Source organism: Protopterus annectens, chromosome 4.part1, assembly GCF_019279795.1.
Source record: "Protopterus annectens isolate FY-2018-M chromosome 4.part1, PAN1.0, whole genome shotgun sequence".
Classification (NCBI taxonomy): Eukaryota; Metazoa; Chordata; order Ceratodontiformes; family Protopteridae; genus Protopterus; species Protopterus annectens.
Window position 1 is genome coordinate 624,283,097 of NC_056734.1, and position 17,973 is coordinate 624,301,069.

General features: G+C 39.8%; 1 protein-coding gene across 1 annotated transcript in view; it reads right to left on the minus strand.

The window, feature by feature from the left end:
• Positions 1–17,973, minus strand: part of LOC122801255 (serine-rich adhesin for platelets-like) — a 1,296,546-nt gene that overhangs the window by 316,334 nt on the left and 962,239 nt on the right. The window contains exon 11 of the mRNA XM_044070807.1: positions 13,986–14,050. Within this exon, the coding sequence (XP_043926742.1) occupies positions 13,986–14,050 (65 nt within the window). The remainder of the gene's footprint in view (positions 1–13,985; positions 14,051–17,973) is intronic.

The window sequence follows — 17,973 nt, forward strand, 5'->3', positions numbered from 1 at the left end:
TTTGTCTTGACTGGACTCTCATAATGACAGTTTGGCACCCAGGGCAGCGCATTTAATTAAAGTAACAGTTTTTGTGGTTTTGAGCATAGCTCCTTCCCTTTCTAGTTGGCCGCACCCCTTCCCATTGACCCTACCCATTCAGCTGTCTCCTGCAGCCCGCCCCCCTTTGATTTGAAGTCACCAGCCACCACTGTATCTGCACAATCATCCACACTCTTCAAAGCATGTTTAGACACCTGAGATGGGTTAACAATTGTAGGATTCAGACAGAACCTACCTTCTGAAGGAAATATGTCAGAGCAGTCCCACAAGCTATCAATAATTGACAGAATAAACCGAAAGGAAGAGATTCTCTTATAAAATCTGTCTGATGCCTTACTTTCATATCACAGGGGAAGGACTGGTGGACTAGAAAAAACTACAATCCACTCCGCTACAGGCCCCATGAGGAGCTCAGTGTCTCTCCAACCTAACACCACTCTTAAGTATTCGACTGCGGTACCATCTTTATCATTCTTATAAGAAAAGCGCAGTCCAGGTCTGAACTGTCTGCAAACAGCTAAAGTTAACTTTGAACCTAACACCACTCTTAAGTATTCAACTGCGGTACCACCTTTATCATTCTTATAAGAAAAGCGCACTCTGGGTCTGAACTGCCTGCAAACAGCTAAAGTTAACTTTGAGTATGTGTCTACCTGTTTGAGCCAATATTCATTTTTCCCCTGGAGAGCACTCTGCTTTGGCTTGTAAGCAGCCCGCCCCCCCAGCGACACACACACACATCTTCCACTTTCTCTCTTATTCCCTTCTGTTAGCAAATAGTGTCCATAACTGATAAATACTGTGTGTTTGTTAATTTAAACTGAGACCACAGTAGCCTACTGATACAAGGTTATCCTGTTTTTCCACCTGAGAAATGGTTAAGAAATTACTTACAGTTTCAGAGCAGTCCTTGGTCAATTTTGATTGTTTCTTAAACACAAACTTGTCTTTGCTTTGGCTCATTAGCAGCAGTACAAAAGAACTGCCTGCTCACACCCTTGTTCTCCCCCTTCCCTGTTTATTACCTTAAGCCAATACCAAAGTTAATAAATATTACCTGTGGCAGGCACCATTTTTAAAACTACAACCACCCATTGTCACCATCATATGTTCATTTATCAGTTTACTCTGTTACCTGATTGTTTCCAGCCCCCTTATAAGAGCTACTAACAGGGTCTCTACCCGCTTCATTTCCCACCCTGCACCCTATCCCACTACTATCACACCTCCTCAACTAACATGTGCAAGCATACCTTATATCTATGCTCACTGCATGCACTCTCCTTGCATATCTTACATCCTACCATAGCTCCATCATTCCCCCACTCAACCACTACCACTTTACTACTACTCACCAGTGGTGGCTGGTGACTTCAAATCAAAGGGGGGCTGCAGGAGACAGCTGAATGGGTGGGGTCAATGGGAATGGGTGAGGTCAACTAGAAAGGGGAAGAGCTATGATCAAAACCACAAAAACTGTAACTTTAATTAAATACTCTGCCCTGGGTGCCAAACCATCATTATGAGAGTCCAATCAAGACAAAATGAAGTGTAGAAGGAAAAACATATTTCAATCCATTGGCTGCATGACCGCTTATTTAATATGTAGATGGAAACAAAAAGGTTGTGAGGCATGAAAAAATAAATTACTTTCCAAATACATTACTGGAATGCTAGTCAAAATCAAGTAAAAGAAAAACAAGCAGCACTCAACTCAAACCACTTCTCATTGTACTCTAGTTCTAATTATAATTTATATTCAGCTTTATTAAAGTACCAAGTAACATGCTGAAAGTAGCAATCTCTGTGATACTCCCACTTGTAAAAATGTTTCTTATCCAAAAAAGACCTGCTACCTGACAACAACTATCTACTTGTTTCATGGGGAAAACATGATCAAAGTAAAAAATGAAAAGCAAACAGGAAACAAGCTCAACATACATTGCTTAAAGGATTACTGCACAGGATATGGACCACACATGATAGATTGGCATTCTGTTTAGTTTGCAGGTAAAGCCTGTAATGAGCTCTTAAAATAATGTAATCCTGTCCTTTATTACAAATACTGTCATATGCATTTCAATACCCAAGGCTTATATGTTATCTAGTTATGTAAGTATTCTCTGCATGGCAACAACAGAAAGGCTTTCAATGTTGGCAATTCTTTAACAGTTGTTGTGTCTTTCGGCTTTTCCCGGTCAGGGGTCGCCACAGCGGAACTCCGGTCTGCTAATTATTGGCAGTAGATTTTTACGTGCCAAGTTGCCGGCCCTGACGCACAACATTCAATGTTGGCAATTCTTTAACAGTATGCTTATTAAAACTTACTTGCATCTTACAATCTCAGACAAGCTTACCAGATGGTCATTAAAGCACTGCTACTTAAACACAGAGCAACAGGCACTTTCTGAATAATAATAAGCATAAATCAACAGTATAAAAATATGACAGAAACCAGAACATTCTGCAAAATCAAGGACAGATGAAAAGCCATTGTAGTACTTGTGTCTACCTTGAATGGGGGGATAGTCTGCACATTTACACTGCATAACTGCTCCATGCCTTGCTTGGACACATCCAGAGTCACTACATGGGGGAGTAGGGTGCAACAAGTATGTCACAATTTGAAATGTCTGTGGCTGACTGTGATGGCCCTGACACATTTGTCATACCTCTCAACCTAAGAGCAAGAAATCTGAACAAAGCCATACATAGAAGTGGGACAAAGGCCCGAAAATAAGGAAAATTTTTAAATATTGCTCTTATAAACTTAGAAAGATAATAAAATAGTAGATCTTGCATTAGTATGATTTTTCTGAAGGGTATGAAAACTGAAATGTCTGTCATTATTTTCTAACTTCAGTCTTTAATGATTTGCCACTAATTTGCCAAAAAAAAAATGCAATTTTATGAAAAATGGACCAAAAATGTGATTCAAAAATATAAAATAGCCACACAATACAGCTGGAAACCTGTCAGAGAAGGGACACTTTTTTTAAATATTAGTACTGCTAACTTGAGCAGCTGACAAAATAAAAGAATCTACATGCATTTCTGAAATAAAAGTAATCTATAACTGATTATTACAGTTATTTATTAATTGTAAACCCTCCATGTTTATTTCCAAAATTGCCATTTTGCGGAGGGATTATTAGGGGAAGAACAACATTTTGAGCCAAAATCGGGGACAGTTGAGAGGTTTGGACATGCCTAATTCTATAAAGCAATTTATTTGCATGTACCTCTCAACCTGTTAATGCAGGAAATCTGGACAAGGCCAATTATATGGGGGGAACATATAAACAGTACTAAAAATTGCTCTTGTATAAACTGAGACAGTTGATCGAATAACAGGTCTTGCTTTAGCATGCATTTTTCTGAAGGTTATGAAGTCTGAAACTCAGTGTCTGTCATTATTTAGTGACTTCATTCCTAAATGATTTGGCAGAAAACCACAAATTTTATGAGGAACAAACCAAAAATAAGAAGCAAAAATCTATTCATTCTGCAAAAATCTGGACAGTTGAGAGGTATAGTTCAGCCGGGGCTGTCTTTGAGTTTGCTGCCCTTTCCCCCTCACAAAATCATAGTCGAATGTAGCTTCCTCCCCTACAGCCATTCCAATGAACCATTACACTTGGCTATTTCACCCCATTTACCATAAACACTAATGTGCATACTGCTTTACTTCTGCGATGATTTGGACTTCATTTAAAAGTTTTATTTTGCATTTTACAGTGCAAACACTAATTGATATCATATCTGCTAAACAAAGCAATGCAGTCCCACAATGAGAACAGACTTAGTATTAAAACTTCTCTGCCCTTGAAAACTCACAATCACTGAAACAGCATTGAAACCCACATTCAAAGAAAAGACATTTTGCCACTGGCAGATTAACTTTATTTTTGGGCTGTTTTCAAATCACAGGCCCCTTGCACATGAAACATACACATGCTCTTTCATACACCTTCCTAATTGTATTAAATTATATTCCTTGAACAATACAGTACAGTTTTAGAGGGTGTTTTAAATTTATTGTTTTGAAAATTTTCCAGTAAACAATGAAACAAAATGCATGTACCAGTAATGACAAAACTGCCCAATTCAGAATATTTCCATCATAAAAGTCTACTCAGACTTCTACAGTCCACCAGTATCAGTACATATGCACAATCTCTGAAGAAGTAAAAGTCATCTAAATAATTCCACATTAAAGAGATCTGTAACTAACGAAGAGGTTGCTGCTAGCAAACAACTTTGTATTTCATTGTTTCATCTACAAATAAAGTGCCTGTTACCCTTGAGGAATAAATTGCCTATCTTACACTAAAAAAATAAGCTACAATATTGCAATAGGGAATGGATGGCAAACTGAAAACAGGTTCAGAGTTACTAGGTATCTTCGCCAAAAAGGAGTGCAGCATCCACCCCTTTTGCAACACAGTACAGTATCAGCAATGCATCTATCTACTGGGGGAGTAGAACCCACAGCCTTCTGCATCAAAAGCAAGTATATTACCTGTTGTGCTATTAACAATGCAAGCAGACTCAGCATAAGCAGCACTAAACTTCTGCTCCCCTGCAGCTCTCAGCTCCTTGTAAAATCTACTCACTCAGTTGTATCTCTGAACTTTGCAGCACTAAGAAATTTGGAAAAAGCCAAAGTTTATTGTGGGGGGACAAAAGCCCAAAAACCAGGGACACATTTTAAACATTGCTTGTATAATGTTGGAAAGTTGCTAGAATAAAATACTGTGTTACCACCATACATTTCACTGCCAAGCCTTAAACCCAGGACCCTGTGCAAAACAGTCAGAGCAACATACCACTATGCCAAATCAGCTGTTTTGTGAAAGAGGAAGACGGAAATTTAAATGGCTACCATTTAGTGAATTCAGTTCTCACCATAGCATAGCTGTCAACCTCTTAGCAAAAAACACCTGGACAAAGCCAATAATGGGTGAATACAGCCCCCAAACATATTCAGGCAATTCAGTTCTCACCATAGCTCTCACCCTTAGCACAAAACCTGGATGAAGCCAATAATGGGGGAATACAGTCCCAAAAATAGGGACACATTTCAAATATCCATCTTATACACTTAGAAAACTGCTAGAATAAAAGCTTTTGTGTTACCATGCACTTTCTGAAGAATGTGAAGTCTGATAGCCAAATGCGTGTCATTTTTAACATTTGTTAACCAGGAAAGTCTGACTTGGAACAAAAGCTAATTTTTAGCAGAAGTCCAGGGAGAAACACTCCAGACAGACACATGTCTTTATAAGATGGAAGGACACTAGAGGAAACAAAAACAGGGAGGACAATCAGACTCCACACAGAAGGTAAGGCACCCCAGCCAAGAATCAAACCAGAGAACATGTAGCTATCAGGCAACACCGCACCAATGCACTACTGGCTTTACAAGGACACAAAAATACAGAAACCACAGATTTTATGAGGAACAGAACAAGTATGAGGGAAAAATCTGCAGCATTTTTACAAATGGTGGTGGGTAGGGAATTCAGGCTCTTGCCACCTGGGCCTAAGATACAGGGTTCAAGTCTTATTCTCTACCCACCACCATGTAGCACCTGGGGAATTTTACACATACACACAGCACGAGATGTCCTTCCCCGACAAGACTCCCAGCCTGCCGACGTTGCAGTCCGAGTCCAATCCCTTTCCAGTGACAGTCTATGCAGTTACAACTGCATAGATTTCTGGGATCTCTGCACTTGAATGCTTCTTAATCTGGACTGCTGCAGAGACAGGCTGTGCATGCTCCATACTGGTTCAGCAGCAGTCTGGATATTGGAAGTGCTGCTAGCATGCATGCGTGAAGGTCTGCTACTTGTGACCATTTTTTTATTTTCTTTCTTTAGTTTTATTTTACTTTCTTTTCTTATTTTACTTACTTTCTTTTTTTCACACCACTACTCACACCACCACTCGTGTCTCACCCTCACTCAGCTCTCCTCCCACCAACTCAAGAACCATCCCTATGCACCCCCCACATATCCTACCAACTATATTACTCAAACATAAAGCATCCCTACAACTTAACATAGTAACCCTCCCACCATACCTATAACACACAGGACACAATCATAAAGATTTCCTAATAAACAAACACATTCAAAAACTGAGAAAACTAATAACCTCATGCATATCAAAACTAGCCCTAAGTGGAGACATCCATCCCAACTCTGGCCCTACCATCTCCAACCCCAATCATCATAATCAGACTAGAAACCACAACTTCTCCCATATTACAGCCAATAGAAAGCCAAGTGACTTCCTTCTACTAAGCCTAAATATTAGAAGTATATCCAACAAAGTCCATGAACTCCATGCCACCATAGACTTGTACTCCCCAGATATAGTAATCCTGACAGAAACCTGGCTAAAACCTAACATTACCAGTGAGCAAATACTCCCTACCGGTTACGGCATACTAAGAGTAGACCAGATAAACAAGAAAGGAGACGGTGTAGCTATAATATTTAAACAGCATCTAAACACCCAGATCTTAAAATCATCTGTTCCACAAATAGGCAATGAAGAAATAATATATACCAACCTCAAAATAAACCAAAACAAAACCATCAACATAATTGGATGCTACTTCCCACCTGGCCAAAACATCCCTCCACTAGAAAACCTCCTCAGCTAGTCTTCCCACTATCTCCCCCAAGAAACTATAATTTTAGGTGATTTCAATATTGACTGGCAATCCTGTTCTGGCAACCATCCAACCCATCATGTAAACCTTCATGACTTCACCCAACTAGTCCAGTCACCAACCAGGATAAATAAAAACTCCAGCAAGCACACTACCCTGGATTGGATACTAGTCAGTAAGAGCCCCCATTCATATATAACAGGCTGCTTATCAGATAGCCTCAGTGATCACTCCCCAACATTCCTACTCAAAAAAATACATATACTAAGCTAAACCTGTCATCTACCGTTAAGTACATAAAAAACTAAACTTTAACACACTCACATTCATCTCATCCCTCAAAGAATGTAACTGGCATCCTCTAAAGTACCTCAGTCTTGATGATGCAGTTGAATTTTTTAATACTACCTTCCTGAGCATCCTTAATTACCATGCCCTCATAAGACTTTCCAGAACCAAAGCACAACCCTCCCCATGGCTACAGAAAACCACTAAGTCAGAAATGAAAAACAGGGATAAAGCCTGGGAGCACTGGTGCAAAACCTAAACCCCCTCAACTAGACAGAAATTCCTAGAACTACACAAGAGTCAAAAAGATAATAAAACAGGACAAATTTCAATACTACCAGTCTGCCCTAGACTCCTCCCAACACAGCCCCAAACAATTCTGGTCCTCCATAAACTCCATCCTCCACCCAGGTAAAGTCAGTACCCCTCCTCCTAACATCCCTCACTCCTCCGAAAATATTGCTAGCTCATTCAACACACACTTCACACAAACCATACTATCACTAGCTAAACAACACAAATCCCCTCCCCTCCAACCCACACCTTCAACTAGTAATCTCCCCACTGCTTTCTCTTTTTCTCCTGTACCTACCTCCAGCACAAAAAAACTCTTAACTAAACTTAAGCCCACCAAATTAGCAGCAGACAACCTCCCAAGTGAATACTTACAAATCGCAGCTGATGCTCTGGCCTACCCAGTATCCATCTTGATTAACGGATCTTTGTCAGAAAGTTACGTTCTCACACTGTGGAAAGTATCACATATAATTTCCCTCCACAAAGGCGGCCCCCTCCACAGAACTAACCAATTACTACCCCATAGCTATTCTCTCTCCACTCTCCAAAATACTAGAGAGATGCATACACTCTCAGGTCTCAGACTACCTCCTTACTAACAACCTCCGTTCCAATACTCAACATGGTTTCCGACCAAACCATAGCACCACCACTGCCTTACTCTCCTTTACTAACACTATCCTTCAGCATAAAAACAATGGCTATCTCTCCTCTGCTACTTTCCTAGACCTATCTAAATCATTTAACATGGTCTCACACAAAACTCATCTCTGTCCTCAATAACCTATCCTTCGCTCAGTCAGTCACCACTTGTTTTCAATGTTACTTGTCTGACCACCAACAATCTGTTGCATGGCAGAATGACATATCTCCCCAACTACCTGTCTCCATAGGGGTTCGCCAAGGATCTATCCTTGGACCCCTACTCCTCTCTGTTTTCACCAATAATCTAGCCTCTGCCACCAAACATGGCACATTCATACAATACACAGATGACTCCACCATCATCTGCTTAGCCCAGTCCCTACCCAAACTGCAAAAAGTCACACAGGAAGCCTTTTCTTCTGTTGAAACTTGGTTATCCAATGCCCAATTAATACTCAACCCAAACAAAACTAAACTACTCATCTTCCAACCCACCAAACATACTCAAAACAACTCTCGCTTTAACATCACAGCAAAAGACAACACCACTATATACCCACCTGAGCACACCAAATTCCTAGGAGTGGAAATAGACAAACTAAACGTTGACATTCACATATCCATGACCATAAAAAAAGTCCACAAAAACTAGGAGCGTTATACAGAAATAAGCAACTTCTCACCAAAGCAGCAAAGATTTCAATAGCAAATTCCCACCTTATCAACCCTACTTTATGCCTCTCCAATATATACCAACCTAAGGCAATGCGATCTAAACAAGCTAGAGACCTGCTACAACAGAATTTCCAAATTCGCCACAGGGGCCTTCTACCGTAGTCACCACTGTTTCTCACTTGCTGAACTGGGCTGGCTTGAACTCCCTCACCTCCTTCAATTGTATCAACTCTCACTCGCCCACAAACTAGTAAACCAACCACTAAATGTCCCATCCCTCCAGAATCTACTCCAACCCTATCACACCACCAGACCACTAAGATCCAGCAACAAAAATCACTTGCAGACCACTAAAGCCAATAACTCTGCTGGTGAAGCACTATTCTCTTGCGCCATAGCCAAATTATGGAACTCTGTCCCACCCACAATTACCTCCATACCATCATGCGCCCACTTCAAAACTTTACTAAAAGCACACCTAAAAACATGTTGGCTATGCCCTTGCAACTCCCACTCTAATATCACCCACCCCATCCAACCACTACCTTTCTTTCCACCCCGCTAACTACCTTGATTATAGCAAGCTCGGATGCTCATAAGCCTAGTACTTATTATACAGCAGGAACTTCTTATTGTAACATTTGTTAATGTCTGTTATGTACTTCGCAGATAAAGATATTAGTTGTCTACTGATGTACTATGTTCTTCATCTGTAAATATGTTTGTAATTAATTGCTATGTTAATCAAATTGTTAATCGCTATGTAATCCAATGTAACTACTGTCTGTTTATTTTAAATGTGGAGCTTTTCTCCCTGGGCCTTAGCTGAAAATGGACCTACGTCCAGTCGGACACTCCCGGTCAACAAATGTAAATAAAATAAAAAAAAAAATGTGTTCTGCCTTTTTGGGGGGCTGAAGGCCGAGGGTCAGGGTTATTGAAGGCAGCATTTAACACATTCTCCAACACTGGCATAAGAGGAGAAGTGGGTATAGAATGAGGTAAATCCATTTGCAGCATATCATATCTTCTCAGTTTAGCAGGAACATCCACTTGTTCCCACAAAAATATATAATTCATCCAGGAAACTTGTCTAAGAAAGGGAAAACTCCTCTAATGAACTTGGACAGGACAAATGTTCTTCTGAATCAGTGTCTTGGGCTTGAGAATGAGACAAAGAAAAAGTCCCCTCTGTCTATGACAGAAGCTTCTTTAGGAATATATTAACATTGTTAGTCTTCTAGTATGGATTTCTGCTCTCCAGGAGAGAACGCCTGCAGTAAATCTCTGGCCGAGGTAAGAAAATCATACTTATGAACAGATGCAATATCTAACCTTTGGTTTGTTTTTTCTAGTGACATCCTTGGAAGGCAACCAACAGAGAACATTTCAACTTGAGCAACAGATTTCTTTTGCAGGCCCCCTCTGAGAAGAAACTCCCAGATTCAAAGATGATGGTTCTTCCATACCTGGATTGGACACTGGAACAGCCACAGAGGATTTGGCTAACCTCCAGTCCATGACGGAAGGCACTACACCAGAGGAAACCAGGGAAACCAGTTAGTGGTTTGAGGAACAACACATGTCCACTGGAGAGTTGCCCACTAACAGCTGTGGAATTCTCTGAGCCCACAGTGTAGACAAAATATCCTATTCTGTTTTATTTTTCTATTTAGGTACACGGGGACAAGAAACAGCTGGACCAGTGTAAGAATCTATGCTGTAGTCAAGGAAGTGCTGCAGGGAAGAGTCGCTCAGAAGGCAAATTGTAAGACATGTGATCACAAGCAGTACACACACACTTATACTTCCCCACACAACATTATACAAAAACCTGTCTAACTCAAGTCCCATTTTCCCATGCTTAAATATAACATCATCAAGCAAAATGTCTCAAGTAGTAAAAAAAGCAGGCAAGTTGTCACAAAATGTACACAAGCACCAAAAGACAAACATTTTAAGAACATAAAAATTCTTCCCAATTTTTAAATCCTTACATTTCAGTTAAAATTTCTCAAAAGCATTACATTCTTTTTCCAAACAGCCTCAACATTCGATAATAAGCTCAATTCCAAAAGTAGCAGTTTCTGACAAGAAAACTTTTGATAGCAATAAAATTGCTGTCATTCTTCAGAAAATAAAAAAATAGATCAAAATATTTAAAAAAGGCAATATTTTCTGTGCAAGGGATCCCCTATAGGGACTTATCTGCCAGAAATAAAACCTGTAGCCCATTTCTGCTCATAGGATCCTAAGTACTGCTTTCCCTCCAGTCAGCAAGAAAGTAATGAAGTTGTATACACACTTGAGCTGCCGATTTCCCCCAAAGGACTAGCCAGTCAGCAATCAGAGTGTATGTGTGTGTGTGAGGTGCAAGAGCTTTTTAAAGACTGTCCGGTTGTTGTATCCAGAGCAGGATACAACCAAAACAGCCAAAAGCTACTGCAGCAATGAGAATGATGAATATTGTGTGTCCCCTTCAGGGAGTTTATGACCGTGTAAAGTTTGCAATCATTCGCAAACTTAGTTAGCCAGAGATTGACATTAGTTTTAACATGGAAGAAATTAAAGTCAATATTAACATGGAAGAAATTAAAGTCAATAAGGAGGGGATCCAGTACCGAGACTTGGGAGACTCCACTGGTCACTGGCCTTTTTGTGGAGGTAGAGTCCTCTGCCTTAATTACCCATGTCCTATCTGTGAACCACTTTGCTATCCAGTGTGTCACATAAAGATTTATTCCTAATTGTGTGTTTGTCGACAATGCCCAAATGGGGTGTTGTGTCAAATACCTTTGTCAGGTTGAGATAGGCAGAGTGTGTATGGCAGCCTTGACATGGGCTCAGCTACAAAGTGTTTGAACCAAGCTGTTCTACAACCAACTCAATTACATAGTACATAGGGGGAGCCATAAAAGACAGTTCAAAAGGCCTCTATCAGAATTTCCTCATCAGGAGAAGGGGTCTACAGGGGAAGTACTCCTATGTCTCATCACATCTAAAACTGCCCTGAATTGTGAGTCATACAGAGGGGACTGTGGGATTTCTCACCTTCATCAAGATCTAAACCAGGGAGTGAGAGATTCTGATGGAGAGTCTATGTGCCTCCATTTGCACATCATCTTTCTAGGTAAATCAGGTGGAGGAAATCTTCAGAGTGACTGGAAAAGGGGTCTTACCCCCAGAGGTATCTTCTCCAGTGGCCATTTCAAACTCTCTATGTTTTGGAGCTCACAACTAATGCCCAAATCTATTGGCTGTTGGGTGTCAATGGAGAGAGACTGAGTTGACAGCAGGTTCATAAGTACTTACTATGTTACTGATCTGTGAGGATGTTATAAGAAGCCTAGCTTTAGATTCTTATGCCTGTTTTTCACCCACATATTTTGTGTACGACTTACCCAGATGTGGGCAGAACAAACAATAATATGCTGAAACATTTACTTGTTGCCCCTTTCTACAAGGGACATGAGTGCTAAACCAGGAGTGAATTTATTATTTACCATCCAGTTGTCCAAACTACATTTTAAAAGAGTAACAGAAGTACTTTTCTTTATGCTGCACTGAACTTGGTTCCATAGGAGTGGTATTTTCAGAGATGTATACGTCTCTCTCAAACATTTTCTTTTTATATTGCAAAAAAAGACTGAGATCCCCTAATCATGCATTTATGCTACCACTGGACTTGTGAATGTGCATCAGGTGTAACAAGACAGGGGCTAATGATTTAAGCCCTTGATCTTTTTTTTTAAGGTGTTGTGGTCATTCCAGCTGTGTCACATGTTTGGACAGGTACACACTTAAAGGGACATTATAGTCAATGGTCATCCCAATTAGGGTAGAGAACAGTGAAATGATTACATCCCTGGACCTGGACAACATACATTTTGGCAGAAGTTGTGCAATAAAAAAGGACTTCTTTGCAACAGTAGATATCTTGCGACCAAAAGGCCATTCACTGTTGACATAGGTTCCCAGATCCCTGATGACAGGATCAACTTTCAAGGGTGTGTTGTTAATGTAACAGTTACAAGGGTGGTCATACCTTCCTAAGTACTATTGCTATACATTTCTTGGAATTTAGTTTTTAGTCCATGGTTTTGACACCAGCTGTTTAGGAAGGCCCTCTTGGAGGATTTTTGCTACCTCTTGGGAGTTTATAATGGCACCAAGTTTGAAGTCAACTGCAGACTTGGTCAGCCATAAACCCTTAAGATTTGTTTTGACCTCTAAGAAATAAATGCCAAAGAGGAGTGCTCCAAAAGCTGAACCCTGGGGTACACCGTTAATGGCAGATATTTTGAAGGGGGTAGAGCCACCTAATAATTTCCTGGGTTCTGCTTGTGAGCCAATTTCCTAACCAATAACTTACATAAAAGTTTACATTTAAATGGGAAAGTTCATCTATGATGCCTCAGTGTGGGTTAGTCAGCACCACAGCTGACCATTGTTAAATCAACATCTCAAATGAATGGCTATGAAAAAATCACAATGACTAATGTACAGCACTGTTCTGTAATAAACTTGAGATTTGGGGACTAATGGGTAAAAAATGTAAAACAAGGAAAAACACCCAGTGCTGCTGTAACAAAATTTAAACTTGTGCCCTAATGACCAATACTGTCCATTAAGACCACTCAGTGCTGAAAAAGAACTTATACAATAGGTGATCACTTCCAAAGTAGATTACTCTAAGCAAATTTTGTCTTATGGGACTACACTTTTAAGAGCTATTGCACCCATGCTCTTACTTGTAAATTCAACTCTTTGGGGCTTCTGGAGCCTTAAGCAAACTCTTCACTAAGAATTGAAATGGTAAATATAAAACTGTCAGGAAACACATGAGAAATAAGTTCACTTAAAGTTATTACATCATGAGTTATCCATTCAGCACACATTTGTTTATAGCACAGATTTAAAAAAAAATAAAATGTGACTGTACAGTTCACTTTATAGCAAGCTCCATGATTTAATTTTAAAAGTTGAGAAGAGAATTATTTAGGTACTTTTTGTTTTAATATATCATGCAGAAATGTGTTCTGGTGAGGAAAGTTAATAATAACACAAAGATGACCATCTTTAAGCCATAACCAATAGTTGTTACATTAAAGTACAAATATGCCAGAAAAATATATAAAACTTAAACACATTTTGTTCCAAACTGTTAATTCATATAATCAGTAAATATACCAGGAGTAAAGCAAAATGTTGCTAGTTTATTTAATTAAACTATAACATTATGCTTCAAACTATGAACTCACTTTATATTACGAATTCCCTTTAAAAGCATTACCAACCAGCCTAAATGAGAAATGCATTTCATTTTAGGTCATCGTGACAATGTTTTAAATACCTGCAACAGACACTGAAGCAGCCTTGGGAACCAAAGAACTTCTTTGCCTTTTAAAGACCGGTTCACTTGAGAAAAAGATAAAGAAAAAACCAAGGTTAAAAACAAACCTGGTGAGGTCAAGTGACAAGTGATAGGAACAGTAAGTTCACTGCTGAGATCCTGCATAATCTAAATTCATTTCACAGTTATAAACACTGGAAGCTGCCAAAACAAAATGATGCTAGCCTATTAAAGTCACCAGAAGTACATAGCCAGAGCCTAAAACATGCCACTTTCTTTTCTGCTTTCTCTTTGACACCAAATGCATCTTGTAGATATTCTTAAACCTATACATCTGTGTACGTCAAATAAACAGTAAAATTAAGTAAGAAACATTATTCCACAATCACAATTTATTCTTCTGAATGGAAGCATGTATATTACTGCGTTTCTGCCCGTGTATGCTGAGGTCAAACTATGAAATGCAGTAGAAGAGATCATGCCAGCCACTAGAAGTAAAGCTGTGTAAGGACCTTACCATAACAGCAGATGTTTGACACCATTCTTGTCTCACTGGTAATTAATTATATATGGGCATTGGTCCTGCCTAGAAGGCATCCAAGCTGCCTTACATTTGGCATGGGAGAGCTCTGTCAACAGCTGCCACCTTAGATTTCACTAACAGTGCAGATACCCCTCTCTGGAAGCTTACAGAAATGTCCATATGGCATCCAAACTAAGGGAAGGCTTCTAACTTGGTTCTTCAGACTTGTGTCAAGAAAGATTATTAGTCTAAGTCAGTTTATAAGAATGACAGAAATAGCATTTGAACCACACTCCAATGCCCACTATTATAGCATTCATTGTGTTACTTATCTGCAACCATTGCCAACATATAGGGCAATATAAGGAAGGCACATCTCTTAGAGCAGCATATGCATATAAAACCTGCTATATAACAGGCTAAAACATGATCAACGCACCTACATTATCATCAATAGTATAACAATCAAGACCATTGTTAGTGGCTCAAAGAGTAGAACTTTTGCCTTTGGTACTAGAAAGATTAGAAGGCTGTAAAGCTGCATCTCCACACCACCTGCCTGGACTCGTATTCCAACAGGGATACTGTAGTACTGCACTTCCACACCACCTGCCTGGACTCGTCTTCCAACAGAGATACTGCGGTACTGCACAGCAGGGGCCCTGCTCTCCTGGGGTGCCATCCTTCAAATAACATATTAAAGTCTATTGCTCACTTTCTGAAGCAAGTTTAAGTAAAAAGAAGTTATGTACTCATCATAACATTCCACATGTATTGTCATTTTCATTCTTCCTCAACTGTTGGGTTCGGATCCGAACCTCAGATCCAGCTCGGCGGTTACTAAAACTCGTGGAAACCAAAAATCTCTCGAGCTTCTCTCTTACCCACAATGCACCAACCCCTAACATACTTCAGATCTTGTTTGCTGATTTACATAAAGTAATACTAGCTAGTGTGTGTGTGTGTGTGTGTGTGTGTGTGTGTGTGTGTATATATATATATATATATATATATATATATATATATATATGAATGCATATAAATCCTACAGAAAAGAACTTTATCTGGAAGTCAGCATTAAGGACAGTGGTATTATTACAATATGTTGTTCTTCCAGAAGTCTGTTGTAACAAGGGTTGGGGGGCTGGTGGGCGGGAAGTTGAGGAAGAATGAAAATGGACAACACAGATGGAGCACTATGGTAAGTGCATAACTTCTTGATCTGATGTTGTCAATTTTCATTCTATCCTCAACTTTTGGGACAGAGTCCCCATCTACCTAAAATCCCAGGTGAACTCTAAGGAAGGATATTCCTGAACACAGTTGAGCCATAGGCTGCTCTACCCCTCAAGACCAGATCCAGTTTATAATGAGTGATAAAGGTATGAGGATTGGCCCAGGTTGCAGGTGCACATATGTCGTCCATGGAAACCCTGAATAGAAACACTGAAAAAGTTGCCATGAACCTAGTTGAATGGGATCTTACAGATTTTGGTAAGGTTAGACCCAACTTGTTAGAGATAAAAGCAATGCAATACATCAGCCATCTGACTAGAATTACCTTTGTAACTGGTGTTTCCAATTTCAAATCTGCAAAGGTGACAAACAATTGAACTGTCTTCCTGATTTCTTTTGTTCTATGCAAGTAAAAACATAGTTGTTTGTGAACATCCAAGAAATGCAGCATATATACACCTTTGCAAATTAAGGAAAGAATACTGGCAAATTAATGGATTGACTGAAACTGGATTCTGACACCACCTTGGGAAGGAAAGACGCAATAGCACATAATGGAACTCTATGAAAGATCAAGTAGGGAGGTTTTGATGACGATGCTTGAAGTCCTGAAATTCTGGGAAAGGTAATGCCCACTAGAAAGACAGTTTTGCAGGTCAGGAACTTAAGATCACATTTAGCTGCTTGGTCAAAGGGAAAAATTAATTAAGGCCTGTAGTACCATGTTCAAATCTCAAGGATTTTATATGAGGGTCTCAAACAGGAGAGTGCGTCTCAAAAATGTTTTACAAAATTTAGACGAGGCTACAGAAGTATCTTCAAATACCATATGAAAATTAGATATTGCTGCTAATTGAACTTTAATGCTAGACGAGCCAGTACCATCACACTCATTAAAGATTAATGCCAAAAATTCCAGAATGCTATGTATCACAGCTGAAAAGGGATCAATGCATTTTTGTTGTGCCCAGCAAATGAACCTTTTCCACTTATTTGTATAATGCTTTCTTGTGAACAGTTTATGGGAAGATGAAAGTACACGGACAGGAGAAGAGAACATGGGTAGTCTGGGCTTTTAACAGAATTGGAGAAGCCACACTGTTAGCTTGAGCTTTGAGATATCTGGAAGAACCATAGCTGTCGGATGTGAAAGGAGGTCTGGAATTGGATCCAAAATCCAAGGTTGACATTATGTGAGGCCACAGGAAGGGAAACAAAATCTGACGAGGCCAGTAAGGTGCAATGAGGACGACTTTGCTCTTTAACCTGGAAACGTTCTGTAGAAATTTCAGAATCAGGGGAATTTGAGGGTAAGTATAAATTAGACTGGGGGACCAATCATGAAGTAGAGTATCCCTCAGTGATTCTCCCCGATGGGGGGTTAGCACAAAGTAGCTGCTGCATTTGTTGTTTAGAGGAGAAGCAAAAAGATTGCAGCAAGGCTAGCCACATTGATGGAAAAACATTTCTGCCACCTTCATGTTGACAGACCACTTGTGAGGTAAAAGAATGGACCTCCTCAATTTGTCTGCTGTCACATTGGGCTTACCCGGAATGTGCATTGCTATGATAAAGCAGTTAGATAAGATCTCCTACTGCTGCACTCTGAGTGCTTCTTGACAAAAGGGGTAAGATCTGGTCCCTCCTTGTTTGTTTATGTATCAAACTAATGACATATTGCCTGTTTGGATTGCAGTTGTCCCTAAAGGGAAAGTGTCCTGGAAGGCATGCGATGCTGAGAGCACTCCTCTCATCTCTAGGACATTGATATGCAAGTTGGCCTCTTTGGGGGACCAAGTACCTTGGACTGTTTTCCCCAGAAAGTGCTCCCCCACCCAATCTGGGAAGCATCTGTGGTCACTGTGGCCTTGGGATGAGGTAGATTGAAAGGACGGTCTTGTAGAATTTGATCTGAGTGAATCCACCACCAGAGGTATTCCTTGCATGCTTGAGTAATTCCTATTTGTGCTGACATGCTTTGGTAAAGAATTGAACACTGTTGTTAGCATCCATTAAAGAATTCTTATGAAATATTGCCAGACGTACTAAGATTATTGCAACTGACACTGACCCCAAGGCTTAAAGAATAAACCAGGCTGAAATTTTGGTACTGTGAATTATTTTTCTGACTGGGAATCTGATAGTCTGTACTCTTGAAATAGGAAGAGAAACTGTCATTGATATCATGTTGAAGACTGCCCCTATGAATTCTAAGGTTTGAGTGTGTTG